Source organism: Fonsecaea monophora (assembly GCF_001642475.1).
Source record: "Fonsecaea monophora strain CBS 269.37 chromosome Unknown Scaff37, whole genome shotgun sequence".
Lineage (NCBI taxonomy): Eukaryota > Fungi > Ascomycota > Eurotiomycetes > Chaetothyriales > Herpotrichiellaceae > Fonsecaea > Fonsecaea monophora.
Window position 1 is genome coordinate 229,679 of NW_019173968.1, and position 17,347 is coordinate 247,025.

The 17,347-nt window shown below is 52.0% G+C and overlaps 8 protein-coding genes across 8 annotated transcripts; 3 read left to right on the plus strand and 5 right to left on the minus strand.

The window, feature by feature from the left end:
- Window positions 1–17: 17 nt before the first annotated feature.
- Window positions 18–772, minus strand: AYO21_05763 (hypothetical protein; the record flags this gene model as incomplete). The annotated part of the gene is made up of 2 exons (XM_022655730.1): window positions 18–181; window positions 232–772. The coding sequence occupies 2 exons, from the start codon at window positions 770–772 to the stop codon at window positions 18–20; spliced, it is 705 nt and encodes a 234-aa protein (XP_022512034.1).
- A 1,157-nt stretch (window positions 773–1,929) lies between these two features.
- AYO21_05764 (adenosylhomocysteinase) lies at window positions 1,930–3,282 on the plus strand (the record flags this gene model as incomplete). The annotated part of the gene is made up of 1 exon (XM_022655731.1): window positions 1,930–3,282. One exon carries the CDS (start codon window positions 1,930–1,932, stop codon window positions 3,280–3,282), a length of 1,353 nt encoding a protein of 450 aa, XP_022512035.1.
- Window positions 3,283–4,720: 1,438 nt separating this feature from the next.
- Window positions 4,721–5,677, plus strand: AYO21_05765 (hypothetical protein; the record flags this gene model as incomplete). Its single annotated transcript, XM_022655732.1, has 3 exons — window positions 4,721–5,254; window positions 5,310–5,342; window positions 5,381–5,677. 3 exons carry the CDS (start codon window positions 4,721–4,723, stop codon window positions 5,675–5,677), a joined length of 864 nt encoding a protein of 287 aa, XP_022512036.1.
- Window positions 5,678–6,716: 1,039 nt separating this feature from the next.
- Window positions 6,717–8,081, plus strand: AYO21_05766 (hypothetical protein; the record flags this gene model as incomplete). The annotated part of the gene is made up of 1 exon (XM_022655733.1): window positions 6,717–8,081. The coding sequence occupies one exon, from the start codon at window positions 6,717–6,719 to the stop codon at window positions 8,079–8,081; it is 1,365 nt and encodes a 454-aa protein (XP_022512037.1).
- A 1,543-nt stretch (window positions 8,082–9,624) lies between these two features.
- AYO21_05767 (diphthamide biosynthesis protein 3) lies at window positions 9,625–10,008 on the minus strand (the record flags this gene model as incomplete). Its single annotated transcript, XM_022655734.1, has 1 exon — window positions 9,625–10,008. One exon carries the CDS (start codon window positions 10,006–10,008, stop codon window positions 9,625–9,627), a length of 384 nt encoding a protein of 127 aa, XP_022512038.1.
- Window positions 10,009–10,997: 989 nt separating this feature from the next.
- AYO21_05768 (60S ribosomal protein L15) lies at window positions 10,998–11,969 on the minus strand (the record flags this gene model as incomplete). The annotated part of the gene is made up of 4 exons (XM_022655735.1): window positions 10,998–11,138; window positions 11,226–11,452; window positions 11,551–11,707; window positions 11,883–11,969. 4 exons carry the CDS (start codon window positions 11,967–11,969, stop codon window positions 10,998–11,000), a joined length of 612 nt encoding a protein of 203 aa, XP_022512039.1.
- A 355-nt stretch (window positions 11,970–12,324) lies between these two features.
- Window positions 12,325–13,158, minus strand: AYO21_05769 (hypothetical protein; the record flags this gene model as incomplete). The annotated part of the gene is made up of 2 exons (XM_022655736.1): window positions 12,325–13,054; window positions 13,112–13,158. The coding sequence occupies 2 exons, from the start codon at window positions 13,156–13,158 to the stop codon at window positions 12,325–12,327; spliced, it is 777 nt and encodes a 258-aa protein (XP_022512040.1).
- Window positions 13,159–14,136: 978 nt separating this feature from the next.
- AYO21_05770 (hypothetical protein) lies at window positions 14,137–16,783 on the minus strand (the record flags this gene model as incomplete). Its single annotated transcript, XM_022655737.1, has 2 exons — window positions 14,137–14,707; window positions 14,760–16,783. 2 exons carry the CDS (start codon window positions 16,781–16,783, stop codon window positions 14,137–14,139), a joined length of 2,595 nt encoding a protein of 864 aa, XP_022512041.1.
- Between the last annotated feature and the right edge of the window lie 564 nt (window positions 16,784–17,347).

The following is a 17,347-nucleotide window of genomic DNA, read 5'->3' on the forward strand; positions in this document are numbered from 1 at the left end:
GCAAGGCACTCGCAGCTTCAAACATACGGTGCAAACTCCCAGCTTGCCACATCGTCTTCAATCGTGAAGCGCAGTCCCTTGACATCGATTTCTTCATACATGCTGGAAATGGCAGCTCGAGCTTGTTTGTGCCATGGCCCTCGGCCACCATTGACTGCATCATCCTTATTGCGCCAAAAACCTAGAGACCGATTAGCCGCGTCTAATTTAGGAATCGTCGTGTCGACTCACAGGTGGCCAGATTTCTCCTATCATTGTCAGGAACCCCGTACCAATACTTGAGAAGCCCTCCACTTTGTGTAGCTTCGATGTGGGATTCTTTGTCCAGTTTGAACAAGAGATCCACGTCAATATTTTTCTTGAGTCTCGACCGGAATTCAACCACGTAGAACTCTTGACGCGTCCACCTGTACCCCTCCTTGGCAGCCAGTGACTTTAGTGTTTCCATGAGACTGGTCCAATCCAAAGCGTCTTCGTAGGAGACCGTGGCATATTTCCCTGACGCTGGCTCTAGTTGTGTCGCTGCAAGAGCAAGAAGGCGATTTGGAGTGTCGACACTGTCCAAATCCAGAAGATGTTCTTGCTCAAGGTATGGCGACACTGTTAGCCAGCGTGTGGATTCTGGGTTGAGATGGGCCTCTGCTGGACTGTGCTGTTCAACAGTGACTTGAGCAGGGTGTCCTTGACTCTTAGTCAAAACATGGGCGTCGTGCGCGCCTAGATTGATGTCCTCGTTTCCCCCTGTTTTTGGTCCGGGCTGGGTGGCTGCCATTTGGTGATGGATCAAAACTCCCTTCGCCAACGTGCGAATGTCGTTGACGAGAACAAGAATATCGTGATAATTGCTGCCGTGTAAGATGAATCAACGTAGGAAAGGGTTTTTCTAGAAAAAATGAGTGGAATGCCCGAACGTTGTCCTGGGGTTGGAATTGTGTGCAATGCGGAACTGATCACGCAATTGAGGCTTATGGCAGAGGAAGGAACCACCACCGTGTAGTGAGTGTAGAGTCAAAAGAAACAGAGCAGGAACACAACGGATGAGTATATGGCGGTCAGAGGGGCCAGGAAAAGGCCATTGACTTAGTAGAGGCCATCTGCAGGAGGATGCACTCTGCCGCAGGACTCCAGCGGCGGTTCTGGCTGACTTCCACGTGTACAGCGCATTGCCGTGTCCTGCCGCAAGTCTCAGAGTCCTTGGACAGCATCTTTGTTTGCCCACGTATCTGGAAAAGCATGGAATGACAAACAGCACGCATGGAGGCGCCAAAACACTGTGCCGACAACAGGCACGACTGGACTGCCAGAGGAAACTGTCATTTTGTTTCCTAATCGAGGCAAAAAATCACGGGGTCGTCGAGTTTGATCAGAGCTTTGCTGATAGCGGAATGGTGGCCAGGTAGCCTGCGATTTGGCTTGTTGGTGATAGTCCACGAGACAGATAAAGAGAAGACTGATAGCGTCCGTCGATATCGAAGGGGGAGTTTATCCATTATATACCGAGCAAGACCGAGTATGGGGTGGTGATGCCGTGATCATGCCTATCTTAGGCTGGAGTTTGTAGCCGTTGGCAGGGGTCGCCACAGGTCGCTAATCATCCACGCCATCCCACCCAAATCAGGAGCTGAGGACCCTAAGGAGTAGGTGCCTATCTCTTTAGCAAGGTGCGGCAGTTGAATGTAGTCTACCCCACGATGCAGAGGATGAGGGGTGATTGGTGGGTGCCAGTGGCGCCAGGAGGAAGTGGAATCTGTTGCTGGTTGTTGGCGTTGGAGACGCAGTTTAGATTTTGCAGGGCGGGCGAAGGTGGAAAAAATGTCACCGACAAATTCAATCGCCCTCACCCACCTCATCTTTCTCTCACCACCAAACCACCAACTCACAAGTGCCTAACTCTACTTCCTCTCAAATCCCCCTCATCAATCCGACATCATGAGTGGTGCTCCTGCCCAGAAATTCAAGGTCGCCGACATCTCGTTGGCGGCCTTTGGTCGTCGTGAGATCGATCTCGCAGAGATTGAGATGCCAGGTCTGATGGCAATCAGAAAGAAGTATGCCGCCGACCAACCTCTTGCTGGTGCCCGAATTGCTGGCTGCCTCCACATGACCATCCAAACCGCCGTCCTCATCGAAACCCTCAAAGCTCTTGGGGCTGAGGTCACCTGGTCCTCCTGCAACATCTTCTCCACCCAAGATCATGCTGCCGCAGCTATTGCAGCTGGAGGCACTCCTGTCTTCGCGTGGAAGGGCGAGACTGAAGAAGAATATGAATGGTGTCTGGAGCAACAACTCAAGGCCTTTCCTTCTGGAAAGACACTAAATCTCATCCTCGACGATGGAGGTGATCTGACCGCCCTTGTCCACAACAAATACCCCGAGATGTTGAAAGACTGCTACGGTGTGTCAGAAGAGACCACAACTGGAGTTCACCACCTCTACCGCATGCTGAAGGGCAAGAAACTCTTGGTACCTGCCATCAATGTCAACGACAGCGTCACGAAATCAAAGTTCGACAACCTTTACGGGTGCAGAGAATCCCTCGTTGACGGCATCAAACGTGCCACAGATGTTATGATCGCAGGCAAGATTGCCGTTGTGGCTGGCTACGGTGATGTTGGCAAAGGTTGCGCTCAGGCTCTCCACAGCATGGGTGCCCGTGTTCTCGTCACCGAGGTGGATCCCATCAACGCTCTCCAGGCTGCTGTCTCTGGTTACCAGGTTGTCACCATGGACGAGGTTGCTTCGCAGGGTCAGATCTTTGTTACCACCACCGGCTGCCGTGACATCATCGTCGGAAAACATTTCGAGGCGATGCGCAACGATGCCATTGTCTGCAACATTGGCCACTTCGACATCGAAATCGATGTCGCCTGGCTGAAGAAGAACGCCAAGTCGGTCCAAAACATCAAGCCTCAGGTCGATCGCTACACGATGGCTAGTGGGCGTAACATCATCCTGCTCGCCGAGGGCCGTCTCGTCAACCTGGGCTGTGCCACCGGACACTCTTCCTTTGTCATGTCGTGCTCCTTCTCCAACCAAGTTCTGGCTCAGATCATGCTGTACAAGGCTGAAGACGAGGCATTTGGCAAGAAATACGTCGAGTTCGGAAAGACCGGCAAGAAAGAGGTTGGCGTCTACGTTCTTCCCAAGATCTTGGACGAGCAGGTCGCACTACTCCACTTGGACCATGTCAACGCCAAGTTGACCAAGTTGACTTCTGTCCAGGCAGAATACTTGGGATTGCCCGTTGAAGGTCCCTTCAAGTCTGATATCTACCGCTACTAGACGGTTTGATGTCTGTCGAGGGTTTCCCCAATGGTTTTTGAACGGTTGCATGTGTAACGGCGTCCGAGGGGTTTGATTACATTTTTTTCGGGAGAGAAGGTTTTCTAATGCTCAACGCATAGAAATGGAGAATCCAACGGCATGGTCCTATTATCGTCCTTGTCCAAACGGATCTTACGCACGAAACTCAACGACCCTGGGATGAGATTGATGAGGCAAGAAAAAGTTTGGGACGAGATCAGACCCCTTTGAAATATTGGGGCATTTTCGACTCCTTTGTTTTGAGAGTGCTGGTGCGAGAAAACTAGGGGAAGGAAATCTCGGAATTGAGATCAGACGGAGAGAGAGAAAGAGACGTCCTTCAACGGACACGCGCAGAAGCTTCATCAGCTTCTTCAACAGATAGATACCCCGAATAGATGCTCAGAGAATCAAGAGAATATGAGATGGCGGCAATGGAACGAAGGCGGCGTAGTAATTCAGCATTGTTGCCGCCACCCAGATTTTCCCTGCATTTGTATACTACACACGGAGTGTTTTGCCTGTGTAGATGTACATGTTGCTCTCCACTTTCTGAATGCCGAATGAGGTGCTGGGGACCTTCGACACTGGCCCAGATACAGGTAACGATCCGGTCATTCTATCTACCGCGACAAGTAGGCCATCCATCTTTGTTGTTATAACTATAGTACAGCTATGGATAGGACGAGGTGTGCGACAGCCAGGTCTATCAGCCCGCCCGACGGTGGGCTGTCTTCACGAGCCATCCATCCACAGGACGGGGTACAGAGGCGGAAGTTCCGTACTCCAGTAAACGCCCTTCAGTATACACCCTCTAGGTTTTTGCCCGTATACAAACGCCGTTCTATCATATACTCGTCTTTAACGTATTTTGTCGCCTGAATCAGCTTGCTCCTCGACTGCCGGTTTTATTTTGGAATGTCTCATGCTCCTTAGCTAGCTCTTATATTCCTGACTTGAACCAATGAACGTTCATACACTCGCGCACCTGACTCGAACTAGTAGACTAGAGTACGAGTCTAACTGTTCCTAGCAGTGCTAATGCTATCCATCACTAACGGCATGCTCACTAACCTCAAGTTCAACTCGCACTTGGGTGGCACTACTTGGGCGAGGCAAACACAATGCAAGACCAGTTCAGCCCAGCGATGCGGCATTGCTGCGGTCCCTGGTCAAGGCCGGGTCATTGCATTGTATGCACGAGAGGCTGAGCGTCTACAGAATCTCATTCGCGGACAGTGTTCCTAGTGCATTCCGAGCAGCAGTGAGCCTCACACGCTCGCGAAAGGCATGGTGGGGGGGCTGTGAAATTCTCCCATTTTCACCCAGAGGTGCAGCCTCATTCATATACATATGTGAAGTCCTCGCCCACAGGCATCTTGAAGCAGATACGTCTCTGACCACCAATTTTGCGCCAATGTCGTCTCAAGCTTGCAGAAACCAATGGGACCTCGACCAGCCTGATTTGGAGCGACCAGGGGGACAGTCTCGAGTTGTCTCGATCGGCAGCAGATTGATTGTCTGGTTTCGACTCCTAGCAAAGCGAGCCAGGAACGATGCACCACCCGAATACATGGATGTAACATCGCCGGACAGCGCCACACGACCGTCGACTCTGAGCATTCGTCTCAAAAATCGAAGAACAAAACTGTGTTGCTTTTTATGCATGAGGAACAGAGACGGCGCGTTTGTCATTGCTATACCCTGTCTCAAACCGATTCAATACGGCCGATCCTTTGCCACTCGTGTAATCTTCGAAGATGATGCACAAGAACCAAATGTTGGTGATGCAGGATTGGAAGAGGCCCATACGGAGAGCGACATTGCAGACGAGACAGACGAGAGTGACGCTGCAGTTTTCGAGAGGCTACGAAAAGAATGTCTAAAGCAACAGGGTACTTGGAAGAAGTGGCTTCTATACTACGGAATTACAAAGGTTGAAGAAGTCAAAGTGCGTTGCTGCTCAAAGGTGTTCATGATGCTTGGTCTTACTTACAGCTCTACAGTTTGAAGTTACTGGAGTGCTCCAGAAGGACAAGGTGTTCTCAGTCATTGTGGACCTTGGGACTTGAAAAAGATCGAGGACCAGCTAGATGGCACTATCTCCATGGCCGCAAGCGTCGTTATTCATGAAGATACCTCCGGCGACATCTGTTGTGGGGACGACCACCACAGCAGTTACTGTACCGATCTAGTGGGTGCTTATGAGGACTGGAAGTGCGTCAAAGACCACATTCGCGATGCCAGGCTTCGCAAGAAGAACCTTCGAATGCTCGATATCCTAACAAAGTGTGGACGGGACCCTCAGAAGGCGAATGGACTGCGACTCCTCGAAGGAATGGCCGGGCCGAAATGGATATACGAAGTCAAGTAAGTCTGTTACGGCTACTTGGAGGGCGGTGCCGCTTTGGGAATCTGCTAAGTCTTTTTTCTTTTTTTTGGTTATTTACAGTGGACTACACGGTGTCATGAGATCCCTTGATGATCAGCCATTTGACCGTACCAATGAGCTTGGAGGCTTAATGTACACGGTGGGATGGCAGACGGATCGGCTGAAACATGAACTGGCACCCGAGCCGCTTGGTGTTGGCTGGTGTTCGCGGTCGTGTGGCTTTGCGTCGCACTGTGGGGTGGTATGGGAGGGCATTGGAACATGCCTTTCGCGTTTGGGCAGCTCGTCGTCGCCAGTGTTGTACTTATCGCTGTTCCGCACTAGAAACAGAGCTTCCAGGGGAGATCTTCTGTGGCAAGAGGATTCTAAGAAGGCGGAGCCCGACATTCATGACGATGGCAACAAACAGGGGGTGGTCAAAGGTGTCCTTCTCCATCAAGCACCCATATTACACGACGATGATGATACAGAGAAACAGGCGAGCATCGGGTATCTCACCGATAATGCCTCTCCAGTGGCCTGCGAGTATCCTCTTTCAGATGTTGACTTGGAGCACAAGAAATATCTCTTCTGTCTTGTGGCGAGGCTGACGAGGCTGACGAGGCTGCCGTCTCAGGGCCAATCAAGCATAATCATTAACCTTAAAACCCAAACATTCATTATGATTGGTTCTGCCTTTTGCACCCAATATCCCTCGTTTGTCTGCCTACAAGTAGTACTCATCACCACTCAGCCCAACCAGCAGATTCTCTCTGCTTGCCAGTGCCCTCTCAGAATACTTTACTTGGAAACCTCGCCACTCTTCTCACTCTGCACAATACGTCCCGACGCCACAGTTCTGATCACAGCGGTATGGTGCAAGCACAGCAAACACGCTTCAGTTAACGGGATCATCGTCTGATGCCTGACAGAGTCAATGCGCACCAGCTTCTTTCTCCGGACGTTACGGCGTCTAATCACAGTAGAGACTGGTAGAATTGACTCTACCACTTGGACGGCTTCATCAAGGTTCGCTCGCAACATGACTTCCACGACGCCACTGCCAAAACCTCTGTCCGAACAAGAGCACCAGCGAGATCAACCGACTCACCCAGCATCTACGCCACAGGGCTCGGCAATGCCGGAGACGATATCTCTAGAGAAGCGAGGCACAAAGTTCCCGCAAAATAACCGTCCCACGCACTTTGTCTGTTTCCCGCTTGTCAGCGACGAATCAGTCTCCCAGCTCTCCAGATCCCTGGCACACTTCAGATCGCTCACCACGCCTTTATCTTCTACAGAGCGTGGTGAAACTCCCGGGAGATGTGGCGAGGGACAGGAGCTTGACCCTAATTCCACGGCACCAGAGCAAGCCGGGAACGAAACTCGGGGTCGAGATGCTGATCAGGCATTGAGAATCATTCCCGAGTCGGCGCATCGCCCGCCTGGGACGTTTCATTTGACTCTCGGGGTCATGCACCTCCCCAGCGCGGAGGATCTGGAAAATGCCGTGGCCGTGCTTCAGCAGATTGATTACCTGGATTTGCTCAGGCGAGCGGAGCTCGGTGGAGGAGACAAATCCGGGTGGGAGAGGGAACAGAAACGGCCAAAAAGCGAAGCCATTGACGCAGCTGGAGAAATCCGATCGCCCTCAATAGTACAGACGCAGGAAGAAAGTCGGTCGGTCAGAGCTAAAGATGCAGACCACGAACCCGAAGAGAAGGGCAACCTGCATGAGACAGCAAAAGAAGTCGGCGCAGCACTGTCTTCACCACTCCAAACACTCCAATCTCTAACGCGAGAAATCTCTCCACCAAGCGTCTCTACGCCTTCAGCATCCTCCCCACATGAATCTAGAGCCTCAGACACTCAGCCACCACCGATAACCATCTCCCTGACCTCCCTGGGCACGTTCCCCTCAGCCCGCTCCGCCCGGGTTTTCTACGCGCACCCTCACGACCCTACAGACCGCCTACAGAGATTCGGAAACATGGTGCGCGACATCTTCCGAGACGCGGGCCTCATCACCGAGACGCGACCTTTGGTTCTGCACGCCACGGTCGCGAATCTGATATACGTGAAGGGTAAGGGGAGAGGGAGCGGCCGGAGCGGGGGCGGGAAATGGAAAGGAAAGAGTCGAGGTGGAGACGACGGGAATGTCGACGCACGGGGGCTTTTGAGGCTGTTCAACCAGGGACGAGACGCCGTTACAGACGCTACGAGTCGTCTGGAAGGGGCAACGACAACCCCAGAGCCTTCAGATCAGGCGGTGGCGGCGCCCTTCATCTGGGCCGAGAATATCTCGATCCGCAGCATCCGCATCTGCAAAATGGGCGCTGTACCCTCGGCCACTCCGGGCTGGGGGCTCGAGTACCCTCCCGTCGCGGAGAAGGTATTTCAAGACTGAGATGAGACTCTAAAGTCTCTGAAGAAGACGGAGGAGAAGGAGGAGGAGGATAAGCGCGATCTACATGAATGATCAAGCCCGCCGATGAAGAAGTATGAGTCTTTCCCCACGGTAGAGTTAGTTGCTCGAGAGGAGATTCAGTCTCCGTAGGTTTAGATTAAGATGAACTCGGTTGTTCTACATTAGGTGTGGTCACATCGGGAAAAGAAGAATGGAGAGGGGACGGAAAAGGGAAGGACCAAGGGTTCACAACCAGATTCCTACAGGGAATATACGTGTCAAACAGACTATGTTTCCCTCAGTCAGGGAACAAGCTATATGTAGATCCCATGTGGGATAAACGAGCATTACTCGGTGATCAAGAGTCGAAGCAGACATTTATTTAGGCACAAAGACGTGTACAGGTGCGTATGTATACTTTTTGGACATTTTCCCGATACCGACTCAGAGAGCAGAAGTTGAGGACAGCTTGTCATACGTTTCAGACGTTGACTTATCGTGTATGCTCAATATGTAGAGCTCAGACGAGTTCTGCCTCATATGCATGTGCTCCTCTATAGGTAGATAGCAACGCAGCAATGCGTATTCATTATTCATTTGTTTTTTTCGTTCCCATTGTCTTCCCTGCTCGTGATTCGTCTTGAGGCACGACACGGAGACTGGTTCTGTCTAATTGTCTGTCCGACTGATTGACTGTCTGACTGACTGGGTATCTGAACAGCGACCCTAGATACCACAAGAAAGTCGGGTTTGATTTCCAGCTGTAATCAAAAACCGACCTGATCACTGGCCCAAGTCCAACGTCCAGGTTACATTGTGTTCTTTCTCAAGCGATATCCTTTGAGAGTGACCGGTTGTGTCATTCTTCTTCCTCTCCTTCTCTACGTCCACTTTGCGTGGCGTTGGTATTCTCAAACACCCCATCGCCCTCTGCAAAAGGTGTGTGGGCGAGGTGCACAGTCGTTGGTGTTGATACCCCAAAGTCTCAGTCTCGTTCGATCTGTACCCAGGTCCAGTCTCCTGCATCAGAAAAAAGCCAGAGAACCCGTGTCCCCGTACTTGGACTTGGACTTGGCTGGAGATTGAGATGGCAGCACAACCCAAACCTAACCAGTCTGCGCGAGACACTTGAGAACAGTATGCCTTTGCGGGGACGGGGCGATTTCGGCGGGAATTTTTTCGTGGCTCAATGGAGCGAATCCTCACGTCCCCAAACGGGGTGGGATATAACGACACTTGAAGCCCTTTTCTCCAGAATTGTGGAGGGAGCGCGACATGAACATGAACACGTCTCGTCACCGTGCAGGCCGGATGAGGTATCAGTATCGTCCCAGAAAGTGCTGGTGGAAGTAAGTGGTTATGGTCCGGTGGTTTCCTCCCAAAATCTTTCAAGGTCGAGGTAGTGAAGATTATCGATGGAGGAAGAAATCCGCAAGCCTCAGAACTACCACAGGCTCAGCGTCCCGATGGGTATCGCTCAGTAGTGACTGGATTGCGAGAATGAATGATGCGACGCCGTGGGTGCGCCAGATGCGTGCATTTCTCACTTCTCTTCTTTCTCTTTCTCTTCCTCCTCCTCCTCCTTCCCTTTCCCCTTCCCGTCCCCTTCCTCCTCTTCGTCCGAACCCTCCTCTTCGTCGTCAACCAAATCCTCCAGATCAAAAATAACCCTCACCATCAAACTACAGCTCGGACAGACCGCGACATCCTCGCCCTCTCTCAGACTGCCGAGAGAAATCTCGAACCGGTCGCCACAAGGGCACGGGTAGTGGTAAATCTGCAGGGCTGGGTCGTAGGTCATGTCCTCGATCTCGATTTCGTCGTACATGTCGAGGTCTTCGGCATCTTTGGCAGAGGCACCGGAAGAGCCGGTGAGGTTGAGGGTGGTGAGCGAGGAGGCGGCGGCGGTGGTTGTGGTTGAGGGCATGTTGAACAGTAATATTGGCGAAGAGGATGGAGAGTGTAGGAAAGACAGACCAGGCGAGAAAGGTCAATGACAAGGGCGGGTTTTTAGGAGACGAGAGACGGGAGAACGAGAACTAGACCGAGTTCTGAGGTAGTAGTTTTGCAGTTTGAGGTCTGGGAAATGTAGATAGTTTGCCTGTCTGTCCAGGCGAGCCGAGTCTGAAATGTTAGGACTGACTATGACTAGCACTGCAGATTCTCGAAGGGATCAAGAGATCAAGAGATACCGCAGCCGGCCTATGGGCTGCTTGCTAGAAGATAGGTAGTTAAGGTAGGTAGTTGGATACGACACACCTGCGAGGAAAGAATCTGGTGCTTTCGAGTGAATCGCCACAATCAGTCACTCACCATCCGACCCAAAAAAAGTACAGCGCAAAAGGCTGCGGGGAATGAAAAAATTGCGGGGAAAGTATTTTGCAAGTGCACAAACGAAGATGTGGGTCACGAAATCTCTATCAAAAAAGATTGTGGAAGAAACGAGGTAGGTTCGTTTGCAAGGCAATGTCAATGCCGATGCCGTTTTTTCCCCCCCATTCACTCGCCTAGGTTATTTCGAAAAAGAGACTTCATTCTTCACAACCAATCATCCATCCATCCGTGGCATGGCGTGCGTGCATGCAAACGAGATTTCTGGGAAAAGCTTTCTCCCTGCCAGAAGTACGTCCGCGAATCCCTTCTCTGCAAGGTCGAATTCGCATGCACACTCGGAGCCATGCTCAAGGCTTTTTGACAGAGGTTCCCATTTCAGATCAGGTAAATTAGGACTAGACCCATTGCAAAGAGCCTAAAAAGTCCGTGGTCATCATCTGCAGCATATTCTCCTCAACTTTTCCTTTTCGCCGCTCAAGAAACTTTAATACCCATGTCGTGAACACGCGGCGCATGCGATCCATGCCCCAACACAAACCTGTCGTGTCAACCATCGTGTCAAGAAGTCCCAGCAGACCTCCTTCAGCGGTATCTCCAGAGCGAGAGCGTGTTGTGTCTCTTCCATGTCTTTCTGCGTCCCGAAGTGGTCTTGGTGTACCCGTGTCCCTTGCCCAAACCGCGAGATTTCTTGCCGGTGGCGGTGAGACCTCGGGATTCGCGGTGCTAGTTTCCCCCAAAAGTCAGCCGACAACAGTCATTGAACGGGACGAATGTCCCCATCAAGGGAAGAGATATGTAAGAGTCACTCACCTTGTGAACGGCGTTCACAATCCAGTTGATCCGGGGGTCACGGCGGATGGCCTTGTGGCTAGGGTCCACGAGAATGACTTCGTAGTACTTGTAGGTCGAGTCCTGGTTGATCCAGTACGAGTTGAGGACGCGGAGGTTGGCGCAGCGGCGACCGACTCGCTCTTCGGCCGTGGAGCGCAGGGATCGTTGGTACTTGAGTTGGTTCACACCCTGGTTGGTGGGTTTGCCTACATGATTGATGTCCTTGCGTCAGAATTTGCTGCTCTCCGAAAACGATTGCATGATCCTGGCTCTGCAGAACCTGGACGGTAGGCTCTTCACTCACCATATGTAGCACCCTTGGGCACTGGCCGCTTGCGACCACCGCGGCGCACACGAATGCGGTAGATGACATAGCCTTGCTTGGCCTTGTATCCCAATCGACGGGCCTTGTCAGGTCGAGAAGGACGGGAGGCGCGGTGGATGACATTCAATTGTCGGAGCTATATTTTGCACTCTCAGCTCACATGTTCAACGAGTGTATAGCAAGACACATCTCTGAAATGAGATTGTGCCACAAGAGAATGGAAAACAGCCCAAAGAGGTCGGTGGTGTATCCTTTTTTTTCCTACCCAAGACCTCTTGTCTGTTCCATTGTCATCTCGGGGAGTCTCTTACCTCCCAGCAGCGGACTCGGAGAAGGAATCGAAGGACATCGGACTGCTTCTTCTTCTGAAGTTCTTCGACGTATTTGAGGGCACCCATCTGAGAGTATTCGTTAGCTATTGATATCGCTGACCATGGACAATCTATTACCTTGACTGTTGCGCCTTGCAAAGGGACGGTTGTGGTAAAAAAGAGACCGGCTGGAAATTGAGAATTGAGCACGAGGTCCTAGTTCGGCTCTCATTTTCGACGGCAAAGTTTCGTGCGCAGGCTTGGCAAAGCTGTAATCTTGGCATTCACATCCGCCAATCAGTGGTCGACTTCGGTACTCACCCTAGTACCATCACTTCCTCCATGTACGATGCCATACAAGCAACTGTGCTCTTTGATAATTACATACTTGCTAGGTAATTGCTGGTAGACCTTCGTACCACAGTAGTCACAAGATGCAGAATCAACGCTTGACCGCCTGGCCTTGTCCCGCGAAGCAAAGCCCCTCAATCGCCATCTCCGTGTCCCGGGCAATATTTCCCCATCCTGGCGTCTGCTTCGAAACAGCCTCTTTGTGATCTGCCCCATGTGACAAAAGCATCCTGCCCTTTTGTTCCTCCTCAGCTGTAATACCCTGCAGATCCCTCACGTCGTGAAGGTCATCGGCCAGAAGTCTCTCAATCTCCATGCCTGTGACCTTCTTGCCGGCTTCGATGGTGCCCACGCCAACCCCCTTGTCCTTGTCAAAGGACGTCCGGATCTCTTCAAGACGGGATGTATGGGATGGCCGGGCCGCAAGCTCGTCGTAAGCGATTATGAGGGCGCCTGATTGTTTCATGAGAGCGACCATTGCGTCGCAAAACATCTGGCCTTCGGCTCCCAGAAATTGAACAGGAAGTGGCAAAGCCAAAGATGTAGAATCCTTGGTCACGCCGCTGGCGAAGCTTCCCAATGCAGAACTAAGAAGCGGCGTAATTTCTGCATCGAATGATTGCTTGTACAGGGCGCTGAGACAGTTAGCGGAGGTTCTCGACACAAGAGGTGATGTGAATGCCGACTTTTTCTCCTTGATCTCCCTCAGTTTCTTGACAAGGGAGGACTCCTTTTCTTGAATCACATCCCCAAATTGTCGAGGCCACGGGTCGGCTTTCTTGAGCTTTCCCAAGATTTGGTCCATCTTCTCTTGGTTGAACCTGTCCCTGGTTATTTGGCACGGCGCAAGCCAATCGCGGGACCTCCCACTCACTTACGGCAGATTCGCTGCGCCGTTGTCACCATGTTCTTTGTTCTCCCCCATCGACGCCTCATCCTCTGACGACAGTACTACCTCATTGTCGAACTTTACAGTTTTGTGATGGAGGTTGGAGCTGGTTCTGCGTGCACTTTGATGAGACTTGGACTGAGCTGTGCAGTGTTAGGAACCGCGTGCTTGTGATGGATTTTCAGCATTGGACACACCTGAATTTGCTGCACTACCCGACATAGCCACCTAATTCAGGAGATGTTCGGTGATCGTTGAGGTTCTGCGCCACGATAACGCTGCAAAGTCGAGGTAGTAACAAGAGCGATGGAGAGTTGAGGTGAAGGCAAAGTTAACAGCAGATCCGATTTCGCATGAGAAATTGGACTCGAAAGAAACAACAAGGCAACTGCCGCGTACAGCAACAACCCCTTGTAATCTGACTGTTCCAGGTATTTCAATTATCAAGCTCCATCATGTTGTCCTTGTCTGTAAAGCACTCTGGTGTCGGTATAATACACAAGCCAGCCTGCAATGTGAACATGTACCCTCCAGTAGTTGACACTCAGCTCATTTGGTCCTCAGCCCGATCTCGACTTTGATCTCGCAAGCACCGTCTCCCTCCCTGTATGCGTTTCGGCTCTCCCCGTTTCGATATTAGCTCATCTTTCTGTATCCCGCAATCCCATAAAACAATCTGATTTTCGAATGGTCTTTGATCCAATCCAGCCTACCCAACAATTTTTGATGTCAAAGCAAATCTTTCTGCTCGCGATCCAACAGAATCGAGTGCTATGCGTGTCCCAGCACAAAAACCCGTTCATCAGCAAGTCTTAATCTTTCAGCCAGTTTCCTCCCCTTCCCAAAGTGCAGGTCTAGTTGCCTTCCGTGAAATTCCTTGAACCTCGTCTTGTGCTGAACACCCAGTTCTACGTTTTGTCATCCGGTCATCATATGCAAAAATTCGTCCGAAATAAGCCGCGAGAGACGAGTGTCGTTGTCCGATGCGTATGCATTAGGTAAACCTGTCCGAACTCAGGAACCGAGTGAGAGCCCTTGGAATCGTCCCATCCAGTTGACATCGCCAGGTGGGTTTGGTGCTCTTCCTCTAAAGTCCGGGCGGCTGCTTGCGAAGTTTGGCGCATTGGGGTTGAGAGGTGGGAAGGGTTGACCGTAGAACGACATGAAGGGATCCATCTGACCTTGCATGCCTGGAGTGTATGGCGATGCCCCCGGCTGCATCTGTTGAGGTCCTGCCCCAACATCCTGGAATTGATTGTAAAAGGCGTTTCGCATGCCCTGGTTCTGATGGTTGTTGAAGTTTCGGTCCGCGTCAAAGGTGTCTCCAAATGGCGTGGTGACGGCCTGGTGACCGAGATTGGGAGCTTGCTGGGTCTGTTGCTGCCGTCTGCGATGGCGCTCATCACCAGGAGCCGTGCTATAAACAGGCTGAATACCGAGCGAAGCGGTCGGGGTCTGGAAAGACGCAGGGTTGATGGCGGACATCCAGATTCGGGTCTTGTAAATCTTGAAGAGGTCAGTGACCAAGTGATTGAAGTTGATGTAATTGTCAGCAAAATAGTAGAATGTGAGCTTCTTGCTGTCCCTAATCTGGTGTTAGTGACGGGCGCCGGCAGGGTCTGGTTTAGAGAACGTACATCTGGAATTCAGCGTCAAGGATCTCCATGTTGAGTCGGTGCTCCAGAACTTTTTGCTGACAGACACGCTTGGCTTTGGCTTCGTTGCCCTCTTTGTCCTTTAAGGCTTGAATCTCATGATTCTGTGCCAGTCGCTTGATCATCTTTGGCTTGAGATCGGGACCGGCAGAGTCGTGAGGGCCATGATGGCCTTGAGGGCCCATGCCTCCCACCGCACTACCATGCCGACCAGGAATGCCGTTGGGATTGACGACGTTGGGCCCGCCATTCCGGCTCTGCAGTGAGAACATCATCAACCACTTATAATGTTCCTCGGCGTAATATTCTTTGTAACGGCGAGCGTCTTCCCACGTCACATTTGTATGTTGAACCGTGCCCAGGTCGGTGCCTCGATCTGCCTCCACAATGACCAGGTCACCGACGTTGACGTGGAGGCCGGTCCCCTCTTGGATGTAGAAGACATCTGAGCGACAACACTTGAAGTTGACGATGAAAAGCGGTTGGGCCGCCGGTTCGATAAACGCTCCAACACCGAGGTGTTGTCCGTAAAGTTGGGGATCGCGGTGGTGCTGATGGACTCGAGCATCAGCAGCACGTCGGGTGGACTCGGTCGTGTTAAAATAGGCAGCTGCAAAGTGGCGGTCACGTAAGTACGTATAATTCATTTGATCCTCGTCTGGGTGCATCATGGCTAGGGTCAAAGCCAGGGCCAACTTACGATCATCTCCTTGGGATAACGCTTGGGATCCGCTTTCATACGCCGTCGCATCGTCATCGCGACCTAACCAATTAGTCCCGGGAAACTGTAAAAGCAACATTTGCAGTATCTGCTCACCGTTCGAGCTGAAGGATCCATGGCGAGTTGGTACGTCAGCGAACGAATGTCGTCGGCTCTGGGGAGCTTCGGGGATTGGACCAAATCCAAGGGAAGTTTGCCAATGTGCCTTTTTGATTCCATCAAAGGTGCGATTCTCGCCGGGGGACAGTGGTTGTCTTTCAGCGAAGCCGAGGGTTTGTTCACTCATGCGACGGGCGTTGCTATCACGACCAGGGAAACCCGCGAGGTCTTCTCTATCATCAATCGCAGTCTCAGCCTCTTCTGGCACAGCGCTCCGAAGGCGCGTATTTCGAAACCCAGGAGGTTGGACCGGAGTCGTAGCGGTTGTCGGGAAACCACGATCACGATTTTGAGCAGCGTGGCGAAGCTGAGCATTCTCCCTTTCCAGCCTCTCAATCATACGAGCCTGTTCAGCACTGATGGCGTCGGGGGTGATATTGCCTCGCTGATCCTCCTCATCATCCTCTACCTCTCGCAGTCGGCCCAGCCCGCCGGGCTCCAACACACCAAGTCCGCTGGTTCTCGAGGTGCGTCTCTGCAAAGGGTATTGACTTCCAAGCCTGCTGCGGGTGGCTTCAATTGAGGTTGAGATGGGATTAGTCGATGGCGCCGTAGTCGTGTCGAGCTGGCCCACTGAATATGATTGTGAGCGGTAGGTCTTTGGCGTCGGCTGGAGAGGAATGGAGAATGGTATTCCGCCTTCACCGTTCGTGGGTAGGACTTCCTGGAGGCGGGATGGTGGATCTTTGCGCCCGTCCTGACTCCAAATGGTAGGCCAAGGATACGATGTGGCGGAGTTGGGCCATGCTCCCGGTCCTGTCGCGTTGGGGTTGGGATTTCCCCAAGGCAAGGGTTCTGCTCCAGGAGTTCCTGGATGGGAGGTGGAAGGGCTATAAGGACCTGTGATGGATGGTTTGCGATTCGCGTTCGCCAATGAGACATCGTTTAGCCAGGAAGTTCTTCGCACATTCCGGTTGGGTTTGACGTTGCTGCCACCACCAGTCTTTCCGTGGTCGGGTTCGTCGTCTGAAGAAGCCAGCGCCTCGGAATCGGGGGTTGATCTGCCCAGGCCTGGATTGGATTTTTGAAGGAGCAGCGACGCGGATGCCTGATGCGTGCCAAAATTTCCGAATGCTGGCATAGGCCCGCGAGTGGTCAGACCCGACTTGTTGGGTGTGTTGCTCATGATGGGTGAAGGTGGCAACGCCAGATTAGACGTGGGTTGACACTGTTCTCGTTTCGAGTCAGCACAAGCTTGTCAAGGTTGTAAGGAATATTGGGATTCAGAAAAGTGATTCCTCAGTAGGGGAGAACTCGTCGTACAACAGAATTCCGATTCGTTCCAAGGGGAAGGGAGATGGGTGAAGAGGAAGAATAGCTCCAGTGTCGAGCCGTCTCCACCTACGGAGGATGAGATGGAAGTTCAGAGAATCACCAGCCAACCGGGCAGGATCGTTTCACAGACCAAATTTGATGATGAATGATGAGGACCGAAAAGCCCAACTCACCTTGTGGCTATGAAAGAGACATGGAGAGGCTGAGGGTCTGAATTAACATGTCGGGGTACGGATACGGAGATGGTTGAGTTGGGGCGCGGCCGCGCCTTAGGACCAACGCTCCGTCTTGGAAGAGCTGTGGAACCTACTGGGACAAGCCGGAAGAGAACAGAGACGTGTGAATGTTGATGAATATCGTGGAGAGGGATCTGGTGGCGTGGTCGACAAAATCTGGTGGTCGTGTTTGTGGTGGT